The 24,371-nt window shown below is 41.2% G+C and overlaps 1 protein-coding gene across 12 annotated transcripts in view; it reads right to left on the bottom strand.

Annotated features, from left to right (window-relative positions):
- RAPGEF2 (Rap guanine nucleotide exchange factor 2) overlaps window positions 1-19,872 on the bottom strand; it is a 269,177-nt gene extending 249,305 nt beyond the window's left edge. For all 12 annotated transcript variants that reach the window (XM_070769172.1, XM_070769165.1, XM_070769166.1 and 9 more), the window contains exon 1: window positions 19,716-19,872. In XM_070769172.1, coding sequence (XP_070625273.1) covers window positions 19,716-19,784 — 69 coding nt within the window. In that variant the 5' untranslated portion in view covers window positions 19,785-19,872. The remainder of the gene's footprint in view (window positions 1-19,715) is intronic.
- Between the last annotated feature and the right edge of the window lie 4,499 nt (window positions 19,873-24,371).

Raw genomic sequence — 24,371 nt, forward strand, 5'->3', positions numbered from 1 at the left:
AGGTAATTTCAATTCCTTTTCAAATTCTTCAAAAATAGTCATGAAATTTCTATTCCACATTCTTATACTTATTAACACTCTTCTGCAAGTTTTGGCTAAATCTCTAAGTTCACAGAACATTCAAATGTAAGTACAGAATGATGACAGATTTCAATAATCAGAAAAGAACAGAAAATCATATCTATTCACAGCACACAAATATAAAGCTTTTATTTCAAAAATATGTATTCCAATAAACACTCTTAGAAGAGAATACATATACATGTTACACATATGGAAAGACTTTGCCACTTGAATACTTTTGAAAGTGAAAAAATTTTTGGTTCAGCTTTTCTATTCAACATAAAATAATCAAAACTACTCAAGATATATTGGTGTACATGAGTTCTTACACAATGGTTCTTTGAAGTCTGAAAGTGCTTTACAAAGAAAGCTCTTTAGAAAGCTCAACATGAAGCCTATAATTCTAAAATGATCCAGATAAGTATTAATCTGGACAACCAAATAAAGAAATAATTTGAAAACATGGTCTTACTGCCTCACTCACACTGAAAAGAGGCATATTTCTATAAATACTACTAGCCAAATAGTATTATTTGTATAGCCAAATAGTCTCTTATCTTTTAAAATGACTCACAATTTCTACTGGCACTAATACTTTCATTGTGTCAGTGATTGTAATGTCTTACATTACTGTATAGACTTTTCCCTTTGAGAAGTACTTTCTCATACATTATGTTCATTTAACCCTTAACAGATACCCTCGAAAACAGTGTACTGTTTTAAAGACCAGAAAGCTGAGGTCCAAGGAAAGCTGCCAAAGTCACTCAGAGAATAGAGAGTACCACGCCAGCCCCTCTCTCTCACCTACTTTTCCTCATTACAGACCCCAAAATGAGTGACATCATTAAAGCAACATCAATATAAAAGAAGCTAAGGCATTACAAATACTGTTTCTCTTGGATCTTACAAGAGATTAGTTATACAATTTAAAATACTGTCGATCTGACTTACAAAGGCTTACAAAGTAGATGTATAAAACAAAAAGTTCAGAATCCAGTAAAAGCAAATGTATACACCCCTCGAATAAAATCCAAGGCAAAAAACTGAAGTCCAGGGCTTAGCAATTCATAAGATCATGCCTAGAGTTTCAGGCTTCTATTTTTGACTTACTTATGTGACTGACCAAAGTCATGGTGGCTAAGTAAAATTTGAATCACATCACCTATCCAAGCAATTCTGAGTTAATTGTGGCTGTCTTAAAATAATAACAAGCCTAAATTATGTTATACTCAAATAATAAAAAATAATCTCCCAGGAGTTAAATTTTAAAATTATACCAAATTGGGTTGTGCCCTGTCAGTACTGCTTATTGAATTACATGGAAATGTCTGATGCACACTTCATAGTTTAAGTATTTATGAAACGCTCAGGTATTATAAAACACCATGGAAACACAAATGTCTATAAGATAGATTCACCTTCAAGGAATTTTTTGCAGTTTAAAATAAGAGATAAGGTACACTAAAAACTGTAAGATGAAAGAAACTGAACACACCAATAAAATGAAAACATATTTGGGGGAGGATTAAAAAAAAGGGGGGGTTAAAAAAGGGGGGGTTAAAAAAATTAGAAAAAAAAAGAAAACATATTCCACACTCATGGATTGAAAGAATTAATATTGTTAAAATGATCATATTACCCAAAACAATCCACAAACTCAATGCAATCCGTATCAAAATTCCAATGACATCTTTCATAGAACTAGAATAAATATTTATATGGAACCACAATAGAGCCCAACTAGCCAAAGCTATATTCAGAAAGAATAACAAATGTGGAGGTATCACATTCTCTGATTTCAAATTATATTACAAAGCTACAGTTATCAAAATAATATGGTCCTGGTATAAAAACAGACACACAGATCAATGAAACAGAATAAGAGCACAAAAATAAAAGCATATATACATGGACAATTAACTTACAACAAAGGAGCCAAGAACACACAACGAAGAAAAGACAGTCTCCTCAAAACTGGTGTTGGGAAAGCTGGACAACTATATGCAAAAGAATGAAAAGAGACCAATTATATGTTACCACACAAAAATTAACTAAAAATAGATTAAAGGCTGGAATGTAAGACCTAAAAAGCATAAATTTCTAGAAGGAAACATAGGCGACAACCTTCCTGACATTGGTCTTAGCTATGTTTTTGGATTTGACTCCTAAGGCAAGGGAAACAAAAGCAAAAAATTAAAAATGAGACTTAGATTTCCCTGGTGATCCAGTGTTTAAGACTCCATGTTTCCACTGCAGAGGGTCCAGGTTAGATTCCTTGTCCCCCTGCTCGGGAAGTTCCACATGCCACACAATTTGAAAATTAAAATGGGACTACATCAAACTAAAACCTTCTACCATGAAGGAAATCATCAACAAAGTGAAAAGGAAACCTACTGAAAGAGGAAAGGTATTTACAAATCATAAATCTGACAAAGGGTCATATCCAAATATTTTGGTAAAATCCAGGTATTTTGGTAAAATCCAGAATATACAATTCAAAATATACAAAGAACTCATACAACTCAACATTTCAAAACACAAGGTCCAATTAAAAAATAAGCAAAGGACTGAATGGACATTTTTCCAAAAAAAAGACAAAGACATGGCCAATAGGTAAATAAAAAGATGCTCAACATGAGCAATTATTAGAGAATTGTAGTCAAAACCACGATGAGATATCACCTCCCATGGGTCAAAATGGCTATTACCAAGAAGATAACAAGCAACAGGTCTTATTAATACCAGGTGTGTGGAGAAAAGGGAGCCCTTGTGCACCGTTGATGGGAATGTAGACTGCTATAGCCACTGCGGAGAACAATACAGAGATTAATGGAAAAATTAAGAACAGAACTGGCATATGTTACAGCTCTTTGCTGGGTATTTATCCAGAGGATATGAAAACAGTAATTTGAAAAGACACATGTACCCCTATGTTCAGTTAGCATTATTTACAATACAATAGCCAAGATGTGGAAACACCCTCAATGTCTACCGAGGGGTGAACAGATAAAGTGTGTGTGTGTGCACACACTATATACACTATAGAATATTACTCAGAATATTACCAGACAATAAATGCCTTACTGAGAGGTGCAAGTTAAAACAATAAAAATTTTCACAAAGAAAGATTCAACGTCCAGCTCAAGTGACCAGAAAAAGCTTCATAGAGGAGGAAACATTTAAGTTAGTCCTTTCTAAACGCCCAGGACAGGTCTGAGGGAAGAACAGCAAGGAATGAAGGGACCCTGGGTAAAAAGGGGCCCTTTGCTTGTGGCACGCAGACAAAGACCTGAGGATGACAGCAGTGAGAATGAAAGGAAGAATCAGGAAGGAAAATAAATAGATGTTTTCCTTCCCAAACTCCATGGTTAGCTTTTTACTAAATCAGTTTGAACATAGGAGCAGTTTACCCAGAAGATAATGCAAGAGTATTGTTCTTTGTGGTTACAAGTATCATTCTTGAAAATTACCATCCACAGGAATGGCTTCTACTTGTCAAGAAATAAGGCCTTTGGAGTTCTCTCTCTGAAATACCACCCTAAATAAACAGGTCCACAGCAGTGTTTCTTTTCTTGTACTATTGATCTTACAATCAACTGAGAAGAGTAAAAATGAAGGAAAGTGTAAATTACAACCTAGCCTAAAAGCAGAGCAGGGAGGACCAGCATGGGTTCCCATAAACATATTTAACTTGCTCATTTTCACTATCAGCAAAGGGAAACATTTGCCTAATAAATTAAGAAAATTATGAGAAATCCTTATAACCTTCTGAAAGAGATGATCGAGATTGGCCACTTTTTTTTTTTTTTTTTCCCTTGTCTAAACCTTGGACAAGAGAGAGTAAATGATATTTTACCAAAAAAAAAAAAAAGTCACAACCTATTTCAAATATAAAGAAAACTGTAAGATATACAAAAGAGGAAGACAGAGGATGAAATGGTTGAATGTCATCACCCACTCAATGAACAAGTTTGCACAAACTGCAGGAGATAGTGAAGGACAGGGAAGCCTGGCGTGTTCTGCAACATGGGGTCGCAAAGAGTCAGGCACGACTGAGTGACTGAACAACAACAAATACAAAAGGCTAGACTTTAAGTTATGGGGGAGATCTTTCTTAATTCTAAAAAATCTCATCCAGTTTGATGAGAAGTATGGTTTTCTTTTCACCAGACTTTCAAAGATTTCCAGGAGATGCTAGTTTCTTTCTTCTTTCCCCTGTGCTAGTCTGTATTTTCCTCCAACCAATTTGAAGGTAAATACTGTCTTCCTAAAAATTGGCTCAAAATGTGTAACATTTACTCCCTTCCTTAAAAAAAAAAAAAAAAAATCACAAGCAAAAATGTTCAAAATTCCGTACAATATCCCTGAAGTTTTAAATTAAATAGTTTTTAATCCTTTCCAGAAGACTACATTAATTCTAGTCTTCTGGAAGACTTTTCCTAGACAACTGAGGAGGCAACTGACAGTATGAAAACTGATTATCCTCTAAGGATGAAGTAAGGAAGCAGCTTAAATACTAGGAATGTTTCTACTAGGAGAGAGGAGGTCTGAAACTGAATACATTGTAATAAGATTTCCATTAACATTTTCTACAAAGTTTCACTGAACACTGGCAAGACTGTTGCAATTTTAGAGACCTTAGTGTCTCTCTCCTAAACCATAATGAAAGCACATCTTCTCAAGAAAGTAATTTCATTTCTAACCCCAGAAGCCTCACTGAAATAGCCTCTTTCCTTTACTCACATCAATATAACTAATTACCATACCCGTACAAGTTATCATCTGTTAATTAATTAAGTTATTTTTGTGATTGCCAAGAAGTAACAGCTACTGAGGACAATTCTGCAGCCACTGTGAAAAGGAAAGATCAACTCAAGCAAGTTCCTGTTTGGCTGCAAGACAGAGAAAGGTAAACAATATAATAAAAAGCAAAGAGTTTTATCTCTGAATCCAATTTAAAGGTTTAGATAGTATGCCTACAATCATTTTTCAAAAGCTAAAGGTAGTAGTACAATCATTCTTGATTGCAAACACAATGGAAATAAAAGCATCTTTGAGTACAACACAGAGTTATTAAGCAGAGCACCCAGCTGGTGCCAACAGGGGCTGGTATATCTGATGGGCTTATATAATTCAGTTTTGTTTCATTAATGAAAGCCTAATTCAGGAAGAGGATTTTTCTTAAAACTTCTCACCTAACTCTAGATTTCTTGAAAACCGAGAGAAAGACAACACAGTTTAAATAAAGTCAGGCTGAAAAACTGATGAATTAACCTATACAAAAATATGTCCTTCCTGGGAGCAAAACTGTAAGACTCAGGAAAAAAAAAAAAAAACATATTGGGTAAACATCAGCAGATGAACAATAATAACACATATTACACCCAGTGCTTTTAAGACATTTTATGAACTGTTATGTTAATAATGTTACTATATAATAAAATTTCTTTTCTCCTTTCAGATTGTATTTGTAAAGAATACCAGGAGACACTTTATTAGAATGACTAAAAGTCCCAGTACTCTTTTGGCTACATCTCAAAAGAAGAAAATAATTGAAATTGACAAAATAGCTTTGTTTTCGCTGCATTTAAATAATAGTGCATCTAGTGTTCTTGCCTGAAGAATCCCAGGGACAGGGGAGCCTGGTGGGCTGCCGTCTATGGGCTCGCACAGAGTCAGACACGACTGAAGCGACTTAGCAGCAGCAGCAGCAGGCTGGGTTGAGATGCCTCTACTTCACTCCCCTTTGTATAAAGATGTGTGCATGCTCAATCACCATCAGACTCTTTGTGACCTCATGGACTGCAGCCTGCCAGGCTCCTCTGTCCATGGGATTTCCCAGGTAAGAATACTGGAGTGGTTGCCATGCCCTCCTCCAGGGGATCTTCCTGACTTAGGGATCAAACCCACGACTCCTGCATTGGCAGGCAGATTCTGTACCACTGAGCCACTTGGAAAGCCCCTTGTGTAAACATACCTCTTTGATTACAGACCTGCAATTATAAAAGACATATTAAATCCTTGAGCCCTGAAATCAGTTGGAAGTTCTCAGAAATGAGGAGTCTGTAAGGCAGAGGACAAATTTCTGTAGAGCCAGACAGTAAGTATTTTAGCCTCTGCAGGCCATACTCAGCCTCTGAAGCATGAAAGCAGCCACAGACAACAGGAAGAATGAGCCTGGCTGGGTCCCAATAAAACGTTATACACAAAACCAGGCTATGGGCTGAAGTTTACTCAGTCCTGATCTAGGAGATTAAGTTTTCAACAGTGTGCTGGCCCTGTCCCTGTGGCATGGGGAAATTCAACAACTACTCTTGGTGTTTATTTTCTCAGGAGTCCCAAACTAGATCAGAGAGTTGCAGCATTTTTTTTAGTGGTAAGTCTCCCTCTTCTAATGGAAGTTAAAGGTGGAGGCTAGGCCAGATTTCCAGGACTCTCCATAGGCCCCTGGAAGCCTCCACGTCTGTGGTACAATGATAGCTGATTCTAAGGTTCCACTCAGCGTCAAGAACCAACATTGACAAGTCTGTTTTCCTCAAGGTCCCTTCAGGCATCATCAGGGAAGGGAAGCAGTCTATGGATTACATGCCTTACTCATGCTCCGGAATCACACTATCCCTCCCCATAAAGAAGAACATTATGGGAATTCCCTGGTGGTCGAGGGGTTAGGACTGTGTACTTTCACTGCTGAGGACCCAGGTCCGATCCCCAGTTGGGGAACTAAGATCCCACCAGTCAGGCAGTGTGACCAAAAAAAAAAAAAAAGATCATTACATGACAAATTAAAAATTACAAAGTACTGATAAAAAGTAGAAATCAATGAAGTTAAATTCTACTGTATACATGTATTTAATTAAGATGTCTTTTACTACAAATGTGTAAATATTTTACCCAGAATGAGTGTTAGTACAGTTTACTTTTTTCTAAAGTTTTATATATAATCACTAAGTAAAGATCTAAGCACAGGGTATTTAATCTATTTCTGAAACTGCCCCTTAAGAAGTTAATGTGTGTGTGCTCAGTCACTCTCTGCAACCTCATGCAAGTATAGCATGCCAGGATCTTCTGGCCATGGGATTTTCCAGGCAAGAATACTAGAGTAGGTTGTTATTTCTTCTACTCCCTATCTTTCAGACCCAGGAATCAAACCGGCACCTCCTGCATTGGCAGGTGGATTCTTTACCAATGCAACATCTGGAAAGCCCAAGGAGTTAATCTATACAAATAGTCATATCTAATAAAATGGATCAAAGCTGAGATCTCTACTTAGTAATGCTTTATCAGCAAATTGGTTCTAAATACTAATTTAAGTCTGTCATTACACTACTGTCCCTGACCACAGTCAAAAATCTCAAAGTAATTTTTAAAAAAAGGTACTGCAAAGTAGAACAAAGATGTCACAGGAGCTCAGAGGAAGAATTTATACACTCTGTTAAATTACAATCAAATAGTATAAATGACAGTTCAGTATATCAACACCAAAGTGATTAAACTTATGGGGAGGCAACTGCCTGATACTCAAGAAAAAAAACTCTGCTCCACAAAGTTACATGTTTCTATAAAGGAGGGCTTCTGTGTTACAGAAACTGAACTACTGCTCCTATTCAGCTTTTACCCAATTCACTATTAATGTAGAAGTATATAATTACATTTTCCGCTGTATCTCAAATTCTCAGGGGAAAAAAAAATCAAGTCATTAAACAGCATTTATTAGCTCCAGTTCTGTGCTATGGGGTGTGCCAAGACCTGAGTTTTAAAGACGCATGGCAAATTCCAGCCAAGCAATCTCTCCAGTGAGGCCAACAGACACCTTACACATTAATCCATTTTTTTTTTCACATTAATCCATTTTTTTTTTCACATTAATCCATTTTAAATGAAATCAAAGTCTTAACTTACACTCCAGATTCAGGCATATTTTAGACCTTAGCCCCCCTCCCAGAAACAAATAACTTACAAAAAAACACAGACTGTTTTAAAATAACAAATACCCCAGACTCTTTCAAGTAACATTTCTAGCTGTGAGCTTCTGATATCAAATGGTTTAACTGACCCCACTACACATAAGAGCAGTTTATCTACATAAATCTTGAATGCTATCATTAAAAGCCCATAACTAATCACATCTACTCTAAAGCAAGACATACTGCATACTTAAAGTTTTAATATCAAAGTCTGTCTTCTCAGACAGTAAAGAATCTGCCTGCAATACGGGAGACCCGGGTTCAATTGCTGGGTCAGGAGGATCCCCTGGAGAAGGGAATGGCAACCCACTCCAATATCTGGCCTGGAGAATTCCATGGACAGAGGAGTCTTGCTTGTTACAGTCCATGGGGTCACAAAGAGTCAGACACAAGTGAGCGACTAACACTTTCACATACTTTCACTAGTCTCATATAACATTCAATATGAAGTCACTTTTCTCAAAAACATAAGTTTATAAGTATGAATTCAACAAGTTACAGAAAACTATTTAAACTGCTATCTTTTATAAGTATTTTATATATGATTGCATATTTATAAAATGATGATGATTCAGCTTGTATGAGGAATGACAAATTGAAAACTTAAAAGTCCCAGAAAAATAACAAAGCACTGCTATACACAAAAATATCAGAACACAAAACTGAACACACAAGGAATGAAATAAAATTTTAAAAGAGTGCAACTGATGCGAAAAGAATGTAGAAAATATAATCCTATGTTTTATTTTAAATCACTACATAAATCAATAGTTTCCACTTAAAAACATACTTAAAAGTCACATTTAGTATTTTATTTATATTTATATATAATGTTCACACACTGGTATTTTTACCTCTATTTTCAAATAAGAAACTGTGCTTCAGAAAATTAATAGTCATACATCTAATAACTGAACTAAAAAGTTAAATATATCTATGTGACTCCAAAACTGCAATTACAGTAATGTAGCTCTATATGTTACTGTAAGACCTCTGGAAGTAAGACTTTCAAAGAGGTCTCCTGAGAATCACTCTGTAAACTTTTTACAATCATCCATTTCCTACACAAAGTAAGTTGGACAAATACTATCAGCTCATAGCGCTCATTCATCTTAACCTCCTTTCTTTCCTGCCTTTCTGCAATATACAGGCTTAAGTGCAAAATATATTTCCAGCCTCCTTTGCAACTAGGAGTAGCCATGTGACCCAGCTCTGGTCAATGACAAACACCTGGAGAGGACGTCCCTTCAAAATAACAAACTCTTACCAACAAAAGAGCTAAGAATTTCAACCTTCTCCCATCTCTCCTGCTTGGGATGCAGCCATCATCCTGGGACTCTGAAACCTAAAATCACTTGCTAAGTAGCATGAGCTAGTTTCCTTGATGAAATCTTAGAGCTTCTCCATCAGGCCTGAACTGCCTAACTTGAGATTTCTTATTTTGTGAGAAAGATAAGCCCATCACTAGGCCTCCGTGTGTGTGGTTTCTGATAACCTGCAGACTAATGCAATGCCAACACAATCTAAGCCATGAATCAATTCTACCAATTAGATTTATGTTATGATCACTTCAGTGAGTTAACTGTAAGATACATGAATGATGAAAAATTATCTAAGGGAAAAATAAACACCAACAACTGAAAAATAATAATATGGGAGGGGAGTTTGAGGGAGAATGGATACATGTGTATGAATGACTGAGTCTCTTCGCTGTCCACCTGCAAGTATCACAACATTGCTAATAGGCTATACTCCAATATACAATAAAACGTTTTAAAATACAACAAATATTAAGCACTCAAGTCAGAGACTGTTAAAAAAAAAAACTAAAAATACATGAACATACTTAATCTATACAATTATACAAGGCTGGTAATATGAGTTGCTCAGTCGGGTCTGACTCTTTGCGAACCCATGGACTATGGACCAGAAGGCTCCTCTGCCCATGGAATTATCCAGGAAAGAATACTGGAATGGGTTACCATTTTTTACTCTAGGGGATCTTCTCAACCTAAGGATCAAACCCACATCTCTTGTGTCTCCTGCTTTGGCAGGCTACTTACCACTAGCACCACCCGGGAAGCCCCATACTCATCGGTGGCAAAATTTTAACAATCCTTGACAAAAACAGAATATGGTGAAACAGAGCTCAATTTATTCTGAGATTATAACCTTTCTGTCTTTATGATATTAGAATGTCCTTTCTTTTATGAAATGAGAATAGTGGAGAGAGAGTTTAAATTCACTTTAACAAGCTTATTTCTCAAAATAAATAGATGACAAATCAATATCAGAAGCCCAGAGTTTTATGATTTTTAAAAAGCCCTTGAAATCCAAAAGCCTGAGACCCCATGAAGTGAAGTTACCTCCACAGGACCACAAAGCTGTCTGTGGTCTGGATACCAAAGTTCAGGATCATAGCCATCAGGTTAGATGAAGGGAATATACTCAATAAACTCAAAATAACTATACTGTGAATGCACTTAAAGACACAAATGTGTAACTACAAAGGAAAGCAGCCATCCCACCAAATGTCAAGTGGGAACAAGGACTTTTAAAGTGAAATGATTTTACCATGCTGACCCCCACAGAGCTTCCTCTAACTGATGTAGATTTAAACCATACCAGAGAAAATGGAATCAAGATAGGAATTCTCACCCATTCCAACTTAAGTCTCAAATGACTTTAGGTTTGGAGATTCACATCTGGGATTGAAGAACTTGTGGGTCTCGGCATACACTGTCTGCCTCGGAGAGAAGTCTGTGGTTTCCCAACTGAAGGAGCAGGGCAGTGCTTGATAACACCAGCCCTAAAGCTCGCCCCTCAGTTTATTCCAGTCCCACAAAAGTAAGGGAATCTGACACCAATGAAGACTAGAAAAAACTGAAATGCAAAGTCTTCTTCACCTCTATTCTTGGCATTTCAATCTTTTTTTTAACTCGTGCGTTTTTAAAACTCAGCTCTAGTTGTTTGGAAATGTATAAATTTGATCAAGCACTTTTTTAATACAGTAACTAATTTAACTTAGCTGAACATTTCTAACAATTTTACCAAAAATTTTCTAATTTTGAGTGTGGAGCTTGCAAGACTGCATAATGTCACTTACAGAAGAAATCAGAAACTTTACTGCCTTGAAGACTTCAAATACTTAACTTACATACAGAACAACTGGACAAATGTTAAATAGGGCTAGTTAACATCTATATATTTTCACTATTTTTTACTTTATTAATGTAAGATTTTAGTTACTTCACAGGCTGGCCAGCTCTTCTTTTTCAGTTGTGCCCTCAAATGCAGTTACTGAAAACATCAAACAAAAAAATCCTATTGAAATATAGAAAACAAATGGCTTTATCTTTATAATTGAAAATAGTAAATATCTCCCAGCTTATAATTTATTTGTAGTTATCTCAAATGTTAGCACCTATATTTTTTAATCTAATCTTCCAGCACTAGTTTCAGTTACAGAAAAAAAATACATAGTATACAAAAACAACATGTATTCTCCAATATTTACCACAAGAAAGAAAGGTAGGTGGCTGGCAGAGGAGGGGAGGTTGTAACAGAAATACAAAGGCATTATATTATAATGCCTTTGTGTTTCAATTTTCCATTTATATATATACATAAAATATATATATATATATATATATATGGAAAAAAGATTTGTATTTCTGTCTTGAACTGATTTTAATGAAACGCTGCACACGCAGCTCAGAGGTCTCATCAGCTCCAGCTGTAATAGGGCCTCTGACCTGCCTCTTCAACAGTCACTGCCACCCTCCCCCTCCCTTCCACCTCCTCACTCCTACCAAAAGTAACAATTTAGAGACTTTAAGTTCACAGGAGAGGAAAGAGAGGGGGATGCTACAAACTTGATTTCACCTCAACTGACTTCCTTAAACTACTACCGCAGCGTCTTTTCTACTTGCCTCATGCGCATGGAACATTTTATCTCCTGCACATTTTCTTCATATACCAAATATTCTAAGTCACTTACATTTGGGATCATGAAACCGTCACAACTGGTAAAATACACTGCATTTTTATGGGAATATCTACAAAATTTAGGGGAAAAGGTGAATAAATTTTAGCTCTTCTTGTCCATTTATTGCAAGCTTGGATATGTGTGTGTGTGATTTCCTCTAATATATTGATTCAGCCATGTCACTAATGGCCTAATGTACGCAAAATATTTAGCTAAAAGGTACTGAGCTCTTCATTAAGATTAACTCAGGAAAAAAGATTATTTTTTTTTTAATATCTTAATTTGGTGGCCTCTTGTCAGAGTCACAACAACCCCAAAAGCTGGTTGTTGGTTTTTTTTAACTTTTAATTTTGACATAGCTTTACACTAAAACAAGTTATTTTTTTATAAAAGGTAGTTCAGAGATCCTATACACTCTTCATCCAGCCTGCCACAGTAAAACTATCGATTCAAATGTCACCGGCTGTCCCAGTGTTTACTTTCTGGTCCGAGACCTCACCCAGAATCCCACAGTTCATTTGGTTATAATGCTTCCTTGGTCTCCTTCAATCTGTGGCTCTTCAACAGCACTTCATCCTTGAACACACTTCTGGGTACTGGCCATCTCGTGTGTGTAGTTGCTAAGTCGTGTCCGACTCTTTGTGACCCCATGGACTGTATAGCCTGCCAGGCTTCCCTGTCCAACGGATTCTCCAGGCAAGAATACTAGAGTGGGTTGCCCTTTCCTCCTCCAGGTTGTCTTATAGAGCATCCTAAAATTTGAATTTGCCTAGTGTTTTATGACACTCAAATTGAAGGGCTTTTTAGTAAGAACACCACTTCAGATGTGCCCTTCTTGGTGCATCATGTCGACACATCTTGTGATATAACTTTGATCACCTAGTCAATTTGGTATCTGCTAATTTTCTTCACTTTAAAAGTACTGATTTCCCCTTTGTAATTAATTAATTGATCTTGTGGGGAAGACACTTTGAGACTAAGCAAATATTCTGATATCCGATGTATATATATTTGTCATCACACTCTCACCCACTAGTTCTGGCATCTGATTCTTGTTTGCAACTATTATTACTGTAAGGTTTGCCTACCAGTGATTTTCCACTTCTAGCACACCTTCTACTTTTTTGGGGGGCGGGGGGGGGGAATCCTACTGTAACAAAGAGCTGTCTCTTCTCCCCTATTTATTTATTTAATAATTTACTTATGTTGGCATGAGTTCATGGATATTTTTTCCCCTAGAGGTATAATTCCATATTTGGTTGTTCAAATTGTCCCCCTGGAACTCCTTTGTATAAATACATCCATCAGACTTCCTTCTGAATTGTAAAACACCACTTCGGTTGAGGAAAACCAGGTAATTTCTTTTCATGACATATTCTAGATGGTAAGACTACCTTTACACTTACATTATATACACAGAAAAAAATGTTTTTATGGAAAAAAAACTATATATATTGAAATATCCCAAATGTGTTGTACTCTCACAACTCTTGCTCATCCAAGATCTAATGATCTTCGGTTTTTATTTTATACCTATGTTTATTAACAATTTCTCACTGTTACTGTTTTAAATCCACCTTACCTTGTGCTGCCCCCATCCCCAAATACTTTTGGTATCTCAAGAACACAGCCCAAACCACTCAGAGATAATAGTAACTAAACTCATTTTGGCCAAAAGGTAACATGTCTTAATTATGCTAACTGAAAAACAGCCAATCCAAAAAGTCAATCTGTGTATGATTCCACTTACATGACAGTCTTGAAATGACAAAATTATAGCAATGGAGAAGAGATCAGTCCTTGCCAGAGGTAGGGCTGGCGTGATCGTGCCTATAAAAAGGCAACAAAAGGAATTCTTGCGGTAATGGAATCTGCACCTAGGCTTTATCATTGTCAGTATCCTTGTTGTGATATTCCACTACAGTTTTGTAAGATATTTGTAATGGGGAAAACATTACAAACGTTTTTGTAATGAGATCTCTGCATTATTTCTTATAACTGCATGTGAATCTACAATTATCTCAAACTAAAAACAAAAATTATTTTTTAAAAAGAATGAGTTTCAACTCTAGCATGAATACTCAGGAGAGATCAGAATCACCATCGTGCATCCCTTCAGTTCCACTGATTGCTAGCTGGCTTCTAAGAAAGTTACTATCAGCCCTCCCCAGAATAAACCACCAACGGCTAATTCTTCTTCAGGGTCTCTTTTCTGATTAGCTTTTACATGAACACACACCACAAGCTAGAGAACAGAAAGCTGCCAAGGGCCAGAAAGTACTGGTTGGTCAACTGAACTTCCAGCAGTTAACAGGATCAAATAAGTTCTGATTGCAGTTTATCTAGCTCTTATTAAATATTTGAGAAATTCTAAACCTCTAGAAAACTGTTACCAGGAGAGGGAACAGCTCATATAATACCAATATCATGGAACTATCACCGGGGTCCGCACTTCCACATCTCTTTACACAAGTCTAGACCAAAGTTCTTTGAGGGAATTATAATTCCTTTTCATTACCTATAAAGCTTACAAAACAAAGCTAAAAACAAACAACAACCAATTTTTTCAGAAGAGTCAAGAAGGCAGTCTGTTTTTCAAAAAGGTTACTCTATCTTTATTTCAAATAATTCATTTACGTCGGAAGCAAATGCTGCTATTACTTTATGTAATACGACATTATATGACTTAAATTTCAAACATCAAAGGCAGACCTTACTGTGTTTAACTCCCCCCCGCCCCCAAATCTACCTGGATGAAGTTTTCTCAGGCCAACAGAAAATTAAGAGAAAAAAAAAAAAAAGAACAGACTTATGGTTTCAAACAGGAGGGAACTGGGGGAATGGATTGGGCATTTGGCGTTAGCAGATGCAAACCATTATATATAGAATGGATAAACGAGGTCCTGCAGAGTACAAAACTTTATTCAATATCCTGTGATAAATCATAATGGAAAAGAATGTTTTAAAGATCTTCTAGGGACTTCCCTGGTGGTCCAGTGGTTAAGAATCCTCCTGCCAAGGACATGGGTTCCACCCCTGGTCCAGGGAGATCCCACATGCCAAGGAGCAACTAAACCTGTGCGCCACAACGACTAAACCTGAGTGCTGCAACCACTGAAGACCACGCACCCACAGAGCGCGTGCTCCACAAAAGCAGCAGCCACAGTGAGAAGCCCGAGCACCGCAACCAGAGAAAGCCTATGCAACAAAGACCCAGTGCGGCCCCAAAAAACGGTTATATATATACTGAACTGAATCACTTTGTTGTACAGCAGAAATGACCACTGTAAGGCAACTATTCTTCAATTACTTAAAAAAAAAAAACAAAAAACCTTGGTGAGTTTTCATATGTAAAATTATAGTGTTAAGAGGTTATAGCTGGGTTTTTTTATTTTACATCCTTTCTTGAGAGGAAGAAAACTGCACCAAGTTGGCAACCAGGAAGTCCTCTTCATTTTTTTTTTTAATTTGGGGGGGAGGGGGGTGGGGTTGAGTGTCTATGAAAATCCCAGGGTCTGGGAAGGACTATATTAAACCAGCCTCCACACAGCACTGCAGTTAGATTCATTTTGAATCTCAGCCAAGATATGCAAAGCTAATTATGGAACTGTTAATTACTAAATGTTTAAAAGGTTATTTGAAGGCAACTAAGTTTCCACCAATAATGCATAAGAATGTTAATAATTTTTACCACAAACTTAAGTCCTCACTTGTTTAGAGCCACATGCTAATACAGTCTGAAATTAGCTTTTCAGTAATAAATGTGCATTTTTTTAACCTCCAAATTCAAATATCATTGCTATGAGAGCTAAATGCTTGTACCCAAACAGGCATTACTTTGTGAGACATGCTTTTCAAAATTGCACCCAGATCATTCAGTTGTGTTTTATGAACAAAAACTACTTAAGACAAATTATTTATTACTAGAGCCCCAAAACAAGCCAAAATATAATCAAAGTATAAGTTTTCAGATGAAAATATAAGACTGCTAATAAACAATGATAAAAAGAAATGGAAATTTTTATGTGTCAATTTTTATGTGAAAATAGACAATTCTTCCACTAGATTTGAAAGTTAAACATCCACCAGAGAAACTCTTTTTGTGCAGATTCGCACAGTTTAAAGTTCCCTGTGCTAAAGGCACTTTTTCAACCCTCTTATTAACACTCAAGAGGTATTCTACCAAGTGACTTTTGCAAAGAATAGTCTTGCACTGTTATGAGCTCTCTGATGACAAATTCATGAATTTGCAACTAAATCAAAAGGTGTATAGCTACACACTCCCCCCCCAAAATCAGTGAAGAACAAAGTAATATTATTAACTAGGAAGAGGTGAGGCAGGAGCTGTTTTTTAAAATACTTTTTAAAATACAAACCATTTTAACACAAATGGTTTAACACAAATTAAAACACAAATATTTTAAAAAGTAACTTTTACAACTAGCTAAAAACACATATTAAATCTTTAAAGCAGAAAAAACAACTCTGCAATAGATGTTTCACCTGAAAGACTAAAAACAGGCATTTAAACACCCTACCTAAGCAATCTGAAAGGGTCTGAACTCAGTAAGTTAATAAAATGGTTTGGAAAACTCATTTTATTGTTTAAAGCCTTGGGGGCGAAGCTATTTGTAATTTATTTACATCTTTTACTTCACTAAATTGCTTAGGTGACCAAGCTTCCCACTTAAGTGATTAAAGACATAAACCCAAATAGTTTAATAAAGCAATTACTTAAGAGTCCTTTTTTTCAACAAGAGGTGCACTGAAAAATATCAATAGAACGTGCAGTGTTCCTTATTTTCAAGGTTTGTTAGTGAGAATACAGTGCCCCATTGACTACAACTTAGCCATTTTCCAGACACACAATACTGGATACATACTGGATTAAAGATAGTTTTTTTTCCTCCTCCCAGAATATCAGGAGAAATAGTGACAGCCCCTTAAATCTGAATGTGCAACATCTGGCTAAAAATTCAGGTGACAATTTTGCTTGCTTCTCCTTACCATCCCCCATCTAGTGAAGTGCCTAAATAAATGGGGAAAATGGATTCCATTTCCCAGGTGGCTATGAAAAGCTTCCTAATTTCATAGTAATTTTCAAAGTCCCTGTGTCTGGCATTGAGGTTCTCCCTGCCCCCAAAACCTCTTTAACTTCTTTGCTAACTTTTTAGGTTGTACAAGTGACAGCATGATTACTTCTAGGCAACTGACCGACCTGGTACAAAAGTATGTCTTCTCGGGTTTTAGGAGACTGGGTTGGTGGGATTAAAAAAAAAAAATGAATGTAACAAAACATATATATATATATATATATATATATATATGTTTTTTTCCTCTATCTTTTTTCTTAAAGCGCCTTTCTTTTGCTTGTCGTAAGAATCATACAAACTCTTCATAAATCTATCCTGAGAAACAGAAGGAAGCACAACATCAAAACTTTCCTGATCCATGTGTGCCTGTTCATAGGTTTAATAACTTTGCTTTTATATTACAAAATACTAACTCTCAAGTAGTCATGAGAAGAGTGCAGGGAAACTTCCAGTCCTCACATTCACAAAGCACTCAACAGAAAAGGTATCTGATACCAAAGTTGTTTTGTTTTTTTTTTACTTCTGAGTAAATTTCAAACTTTTAGAAGAAAAGTAATTCTTTTTAACAAGCCAGGTAAAGATGGGAAGCAGTCACCTTACCAACTACTTTCTCTTTAAAATGATAAACATGGAGGTTTGCATTGAGCATTAAAATTAATAGGGTGGACACTCACGAAAGTTCAAAATGTTTGGTAAGTTTCTTGAGGGTGACTTGTTCTGTGAAGGTGTGTGTGGAGGGGCGGGGGGAGGGAGATAAATATGCTGCTTTCAGGCTGTCAGAGAAGTTTGCACATTGTTGGTGTCGGTAGCAACTGGCCCACTTCTGACTCAGGCCAAGTTCTATGTTGGTCGGTGTTCACTCTGTTCTCCACAGCTGGCACGGAAAGAGGAAAGTTTAACAGTTCATTTCTTTGGCACAATCCACGCACTGTCACAGTGGACATTCTGTCTCTTTCAGCCTTGTTTGGTGACCAACTACCCCCCCCCACCACCACCTGATAGTAGGTATTGAGTCACTGCTATTCTAATCAACCAACCAAACACACCACTTCCCTCTCTCTAATTTCCACCCAAGGCCTCTGACATCATTTTCTGACCACCTTACTGAGTTCTAATACTCTCAGCATGTGTGATTTCACTTGGCACCTCAAACACTGAAAGGCATTGAAACACCTCACTGAAATTAGCTTTTCCATCACACTGTGGCTGAGAACCTACAGTTTCAGATGCAGAAAACTGAGTGATTGCCAACCACAAAACAAACAGTAGGTGGAAAAGGCACAGGAGAGGCAGTGCAACAGGACCTGAGCAGCACAGTCCTTGTTTTTGGTAAAGTAATCCTTCAGAACGGGAACTTTCCGGTGACAGTGTGAACTGAATTTTCCTTGTAAAATTTACCACCCATCTTCCACATGTTTGGTAAATATGCGCACTCTAGCTACACTCCCCAGATGTGACGGCTGCCTCAGAAAAAAAATGAAAAACGGTACCAGGTGCCGTTCCTGGGCCTTGCCCAAAGGCAGCCGGTGGAAGAGTCTATTTTATCCTCTTCTCCCCGCATTAAATAACAACCGTCAACGGCAGAGGAGAGCATTTGGATGTGAACAGATGGTATCCAACACCTAACAAGCGAAGCCACTCTTTCAAGCACTAGATCCTAAATATCTGATGGTCCCAAGGATCAGGAGGGCTTATTTGTCTTAAGAAGGTTGGCAGCAGGATCCCCTGGAGTCACCATCCCAACGCATGCGTCATTATCCAGTCAGCAACTACAAGCAAAAAAAAAAATCAAACCACCACATTTTATAAATTTCCCCCTTTCTAGTCCAACTAGAGACGACCAGATCCAACACCATCAGCAATTCCTCCACTTAAAGCCAGAAAAAAATAAGCCTGAACGTAAACGAAATGTATAAAGGTTAACCAACTTACCTAATTTTGACAAGGTTGTGCAACACCAGAAGAATCCGCAGGGTGCCCTTCCCGGGGGCGGGGGGGGGCGGGGGGGGATTAGTATTTGAACATGCCTGATCTGCAGTTCTGTCTGCAATTGAAACTACAAGCAGTAACCTAGCTATCCAACTTTCTTCCTCCCTTCCTTGGAAAGCGGCATCCTTTTTCCCCCCCAAAAAAGCAAAACAGTAAATATACAAACATCTCAAACGTTTCACTTTAGAAGGCCACCGCGGATTTGTCTTTCGCAGAGCCCTTTAAGTTTCCTCAACACCTCTGCAAACACCCAAGAACTCTGAAGGCAGAAGGGGCCATAGGCTCGCGGAGGAAGGGAGCACTGCGGCCGGTGGGACAAGAGGGACGGCCGAGGAGAGGTCACCCCCGCTGACTCGCAGGCCCAGCGCGCGGCTGGGAAGACGGGACGGTCGGGAAAGACCTCTCTGTCCCGCCGGACAATCGCGGGGGCAGGACAGCACCGAGAGGGCAGCGAAAAGAAGACCCAAGAGAGGGGGAAATAATGCCAGGAGGACCCGGTGAAGGCTTGGAGATGGGAAGCCACTGGAAGTTGGGGACCTGATGGGAGGCGCGGGTGCGCGGGGCAAACGGCGTCGGGAGGGGTGGAGGCTGGGACGGCGCAGCCGACGCGGGTCTCACCTGGGGGGTCCTTTCGGCCGGGTTCTTCATCACCGCCTGGCGGAAGCTGTTATCCACGTAGGACGCCATCTCCCCCCGCGGCCCGGGCCGGGGCCGCTCCGCGCCCTCGGCCGCCTCCTCCCGGCCCAGCGCCGCCGCCGCTGCCGCCGCCTCCGCCCTGCGCGCTCCGCCCGCCCGCCTCGGGCCAACCAGCCAAACCGCGGCGGCGGCGACCGGGCGGCGGGGCCCCGGGCGCGCAGCGGGGCGGGGGGCGTGAGGCCCGAGGGTCCCCGAGGCGCCCGGCAGCCGGGAGCTCCTGCTTCCTCCGCCTCCTCCGCTTCCTCTGCGCCGCGCGGTCTGGAAGGCTCCCTCCGGGCCCTGGATCGACACGCCTCCCCGGCTCCTCTCGGGGACGGCGGCGGCTCCTCCCGGCCCTCTTGGGCCTGAGTTATTTTTAGGGAGTTCGAGCCGCGGTGAGGGGGGAGGCTGGGGCGCGCGGGCCTCCTGCTCCTCCGGGCGCAGGGCCTCCCCCTCCTCTGGGGGTCTCCGGAAAGCACTCCGGCACCGCGGCCGCCGTCTGAGGACTGGCTCAAGTCTGGGCGCTCCGGAGCTGAATCGCCTCGGTCTCCGTCTCCGCCGCGCCGGAGCTCTGTCTACTGAGCTCCGCCGAGCCCCCCGACTGCTGCTGCATCCCCTCGGGCCGCCTCGCCGCCGCCGCCGCCCCGGCAGCCGCCGTGCGCTCCGCCGCCGCCGCCTCCCCCCATCAGCGCGCGCGGAACGGCCAGAGCGCCCCCGGCTGCGCCCTCGGCCGCCTGACTCTCGGCAACTTTGTTCCCGGTCTGAGGGCGCGGAGGGAAGGGGCCGTTGGCAGCCGGGTCCGGACTCCCGGCGGCGGGCGTCGCGCACAGCCCCCCGGAGAGTGTTTGGGAAGCAGCGACTCCCCTCCTCTTCCCCGCCTCTTCCTCCTCCTGCGCCTCCGCGCCGCCCCGCCGTTCCTTAGGGAGGAAGCGGCCTCCGGGGCCGGTCGCTTTGTGCTGCAACCATGGTGAAGAGTGAGTGACGGGTCTGCGGCCAGTGGGCTCGCGCCGCGTCGGCGGGGGCCGGGCGTCCTGCGCCCGGGCCCGCCCCCGGGCCCCCAGCCGGTAGGCCCGCCGGCCGCGCCCTCGCTGGTGAGCGGCACCTTCGGCGGCCCAGGTGAGCCGGGCGGCCCGGCGGCCCGGGATGGCAGCGCCCTGGCGGGGCTGGCGGGGTCCCCGTTCCACCTGGCCTCGGGGAGGCGACGAGTCTTAGCGCCAGGGCGGAAGGCGCAGACTCCCCTCTCCCCTCTCCCCACTCCCACCCCTTCCCCGGCTTACGCCGCGCCCCCTACCCACATCCCACTCAGAATCCCGGGGGATCTGCAGCGTCCCCTCGCCTCTCCATACTCCCCCTGCCGCCAGGTCTCGGCCGCCGGGGCTGAAAGTTGACCTGGAACAGAAGTCCGGCCACAGCTTGGGCCGCCCTGGGCAGTCGTTTTGAACCCAGGGGTTGGGCTCCGAGTCGCTGCAGAGGCAATCAGTCCTCTAGGGGGTTATTAGGTGTATTTGTGACTTGCTTCACGGAAAGCGTTCCCTCCTGCCTCAGTGTTCAGCAGGCGCCTGACAAGTGACCGCGAAACTAAGGAGGTGGAAACGTGCAGGTTCAATACTGGACTAAACACCGCCTCTAGACTGGCAAACACTCCAGATTTAAAGGTGATCAGCCTTTTGCGCGAGACTCAGACAGCAAATCCTGTGACATAAGCAGAAACCCTTGCAGGTGTGCTTGGCATGAGGCAGAGTAAACCTCCAGACCCCGGACCCAAGTCGGACTTACTTGGTTCAGAAACACTAGGACAGAGCCCTTTAAGATGTCACTGTGCCTGCTGTGTTCCATCCCCACCTCCCCCACCCCCACCCCCGGGCCAGGTCGAGAAGTGTAAGGTCAGCCAACCAGCGGCCACAGCTCTGGAGTTCTGGTCCTAGGGTTTTATTTTTACCTGCCTCCCTTTCGCTCACCCTCAATAAGTTCATGTTTTGCTGTCTGTATGGAGGCCATATTCAGAGAAGGATTGTTATTTGCACGACCTACTACGCTGGACTTTCTTCCAATTTTCAACCATACTGTTTCAACATCTAGTTTATTTTAAACAGTTGGAATAGGTTATGAACAAACATTTTAGGTTCCTGAAATCATCTGCGTGGCATTAAACAGATTGTGCGGCTTCCAAGAGAAGAAACCGTCCTGGCCCAACCTTCTGAAACTGAATCTGAGTTACAAATTGTATCTCTAGACCTTTGTATTTCTAGATATTACCCTTGCCCCAACTGCTTCCCCATATTTCTCTCAAACTCCTCACTTGAGGGCCAGCATCAGATTCTTTATGACATAGACCACCACCTTGAATAAGTGTCATTACCACTCTGTGAAAAGAGAGAAGAAGAAAAATCAAGTCCAATGAAGTGAGAAAACTTACCTGACATCTCCATCTGGTGCCCAGTAGATGTCTCAGAATTAACATGTGCAAACCAGGCTCCAGATCTTTGGCCCCAAACATGCCCCACCCACAGCCTTCCCCATTCCAGCCAACAGTCATCTACACCAGTCACCCAGTGCCCAGGTGAAAATCCTTGGCACCTTTCTTGACTCTTTCTCTTACACCCTACAAATTTCAATAAACGTGTCAGCTCAACCTTCAGAGTACTGTATCTGGAATCTAACCTCTACCCACTGTCTTGACTGCCATGACCTTGGTCCACGCCAGCATCATCTTTGGCCTAAACTTTGCACTTTGCAATAACCACCTACTTGGCCTCCCTCTTTTTGCCCCTTGCCTCCAATGTGTATAGTGAATCTGTTCATTCCAGTTCAACTTACTCTTCTACCAGGCTCCTCTGCCCCTGGAATTCACCAGGCAGGAATACTGGAGTGGGTAGCCATTCCCTTCTCCAGGGGATCTTCTCGACCCAGGGATTGAACCCAGAACTCCTGCATTGCAGGCACATTCCTTATGTTCTGACCCACCAGGGAAGCCCTATTCTTCTGCTAGAAAAGAAAGAAAAGTTCATTAGTTATCCATCACATTTACAGTAAAAGCCAAGGTCCTTATTTATTATGGCCTAAATTACCTACAGAGTGGTCCTCCCTCACTTGTCTCTCTGACTCATCCCCTACAACTCAACCCCCTACTCATTTTCCAGCTACATTGGCCTCCATACCACTTTTAGAACTCGCAGTCTCATGGCCTCTCCCTTTGCAGTTCCCCTCCCACCTGCATTGGTGACCGGCTTCCGTAGGCCACCAAAAAACAAAACAAAGCCTGGAATGATGTTCCCTCCGCTTCTCCTTTGTATCTTTATTCGAATGTGACTTTCCCTCTATCTCCACATGCCCCTCTTTCTCTCCCTTGCTTTCCTTACCACCGTCTGACATGCTACATATTTTAATTACTTGATTTATTTCTTGTTTGTTTCCCTCCATAATGATGTGAGCTTCTGAAGATCAGTGATATTTGTTCCTTTTGTTCACCCAACATGAGGTAAATAATGAATAACTACAGTATCACCTTGTATGTGTAGGAGACTGTTACATACATTATCTCACTTGTGCCCCTGATGGAGGAGGAGAGGCTAAGAGAGAAGCAACCTCTCTGAGCCTGTTTGCTGCTCTTTAAAAATGGGATAAAAATTGCATGCCCTGAAGATTTTCAAGGATCTAATAGAATCCATTCAAAGTGCCTTGCAGAGTGCTTGAACCATGCTGTGTGCTCAGCACAGTAGTTAATAATATTTTAAAGATCATTCTTATCCTCCCAACCTTTTGAGGTTAGTGGAACAGTTACTACCATCCTGTTTACAGATGAGGAAACTTAAGACTAAAATAGGCTAAGTGACTTGCCCCAGTTCTAGGCCTGCCTTGAAGTTTGGAGGGGTCAGGGGCAAGCTAATATAGACCTCATCATAAATTCTTAAAGCTAAAAATTAAATGGAACACAATGTCACAGACTTCTGGCTTGATACTCACACCTCATTTTCCTCCCACCTCAGCTCCATTATCTTCTACCCAAAGATTCATGCACTCAAAAACATCCCAGCCTGTACATCCAAACAACATCATACCCCTCACAAAAGCTTCCCGTTGGTGATTTTTCCAGCTGTGGTCCAGAGTTGGATGCTGCTGCTGCTGCTGCTAAGTCACTTCAGTCATGTCCGACTCTGTGGGACCCCATAGACGGCAGCCCACCAGACTCTTCTGTCCTTGGGATTCTCCAGGCAAGAACACTGGAGTGGGTCACCATTTCCTTCTCCAATGCATGAAAGCAGAAAATGAAAGTGAAGTTATGCAGCCGTGTCCAGCTCTTAGCAACCCCATGGACTGCAGCCTTCCAGGCTCCTCCGTCCATGGGATTTTTCCAGGCAAGAGTGCTGGAGTGGGGTGCCATTGCCTTCTCCCAGAGTTGGATGATCAGGCCTGAAAGTGGCACAGCAGTAAGTTCCAGGCCCCAGGGTGTTCCAAGAGCATGGAATTCCTTGTCCCACAGAGAGGGTAAAGCTAGAGCAGAGCCCCAAAGCCCAGGCAGTGGGCAGGAACCCACTCACCCAGACTGCACACCCAGAAAATTGTGAGTTACAGTTGCAAACCCAGTTTTGTTTTGTTTTT

This window comes from Bos indicus, chromosome 17 (genome assembly GCF_029378745.1).
Source record: "Bos indicus isolate NIAB-ARS_2022 breed Sahiwal x Tharparkar chromosome 17, NIAB-ARS_B.indTharparkar_mat_pri_1.0, whole genome shotgun sequence".
NCBI classification, from domain to species: Eukaryota; Metazoa; Chordata; class Mammalia; order Artiodactyla; family Bovidae; genus Bos; species Bos indicus.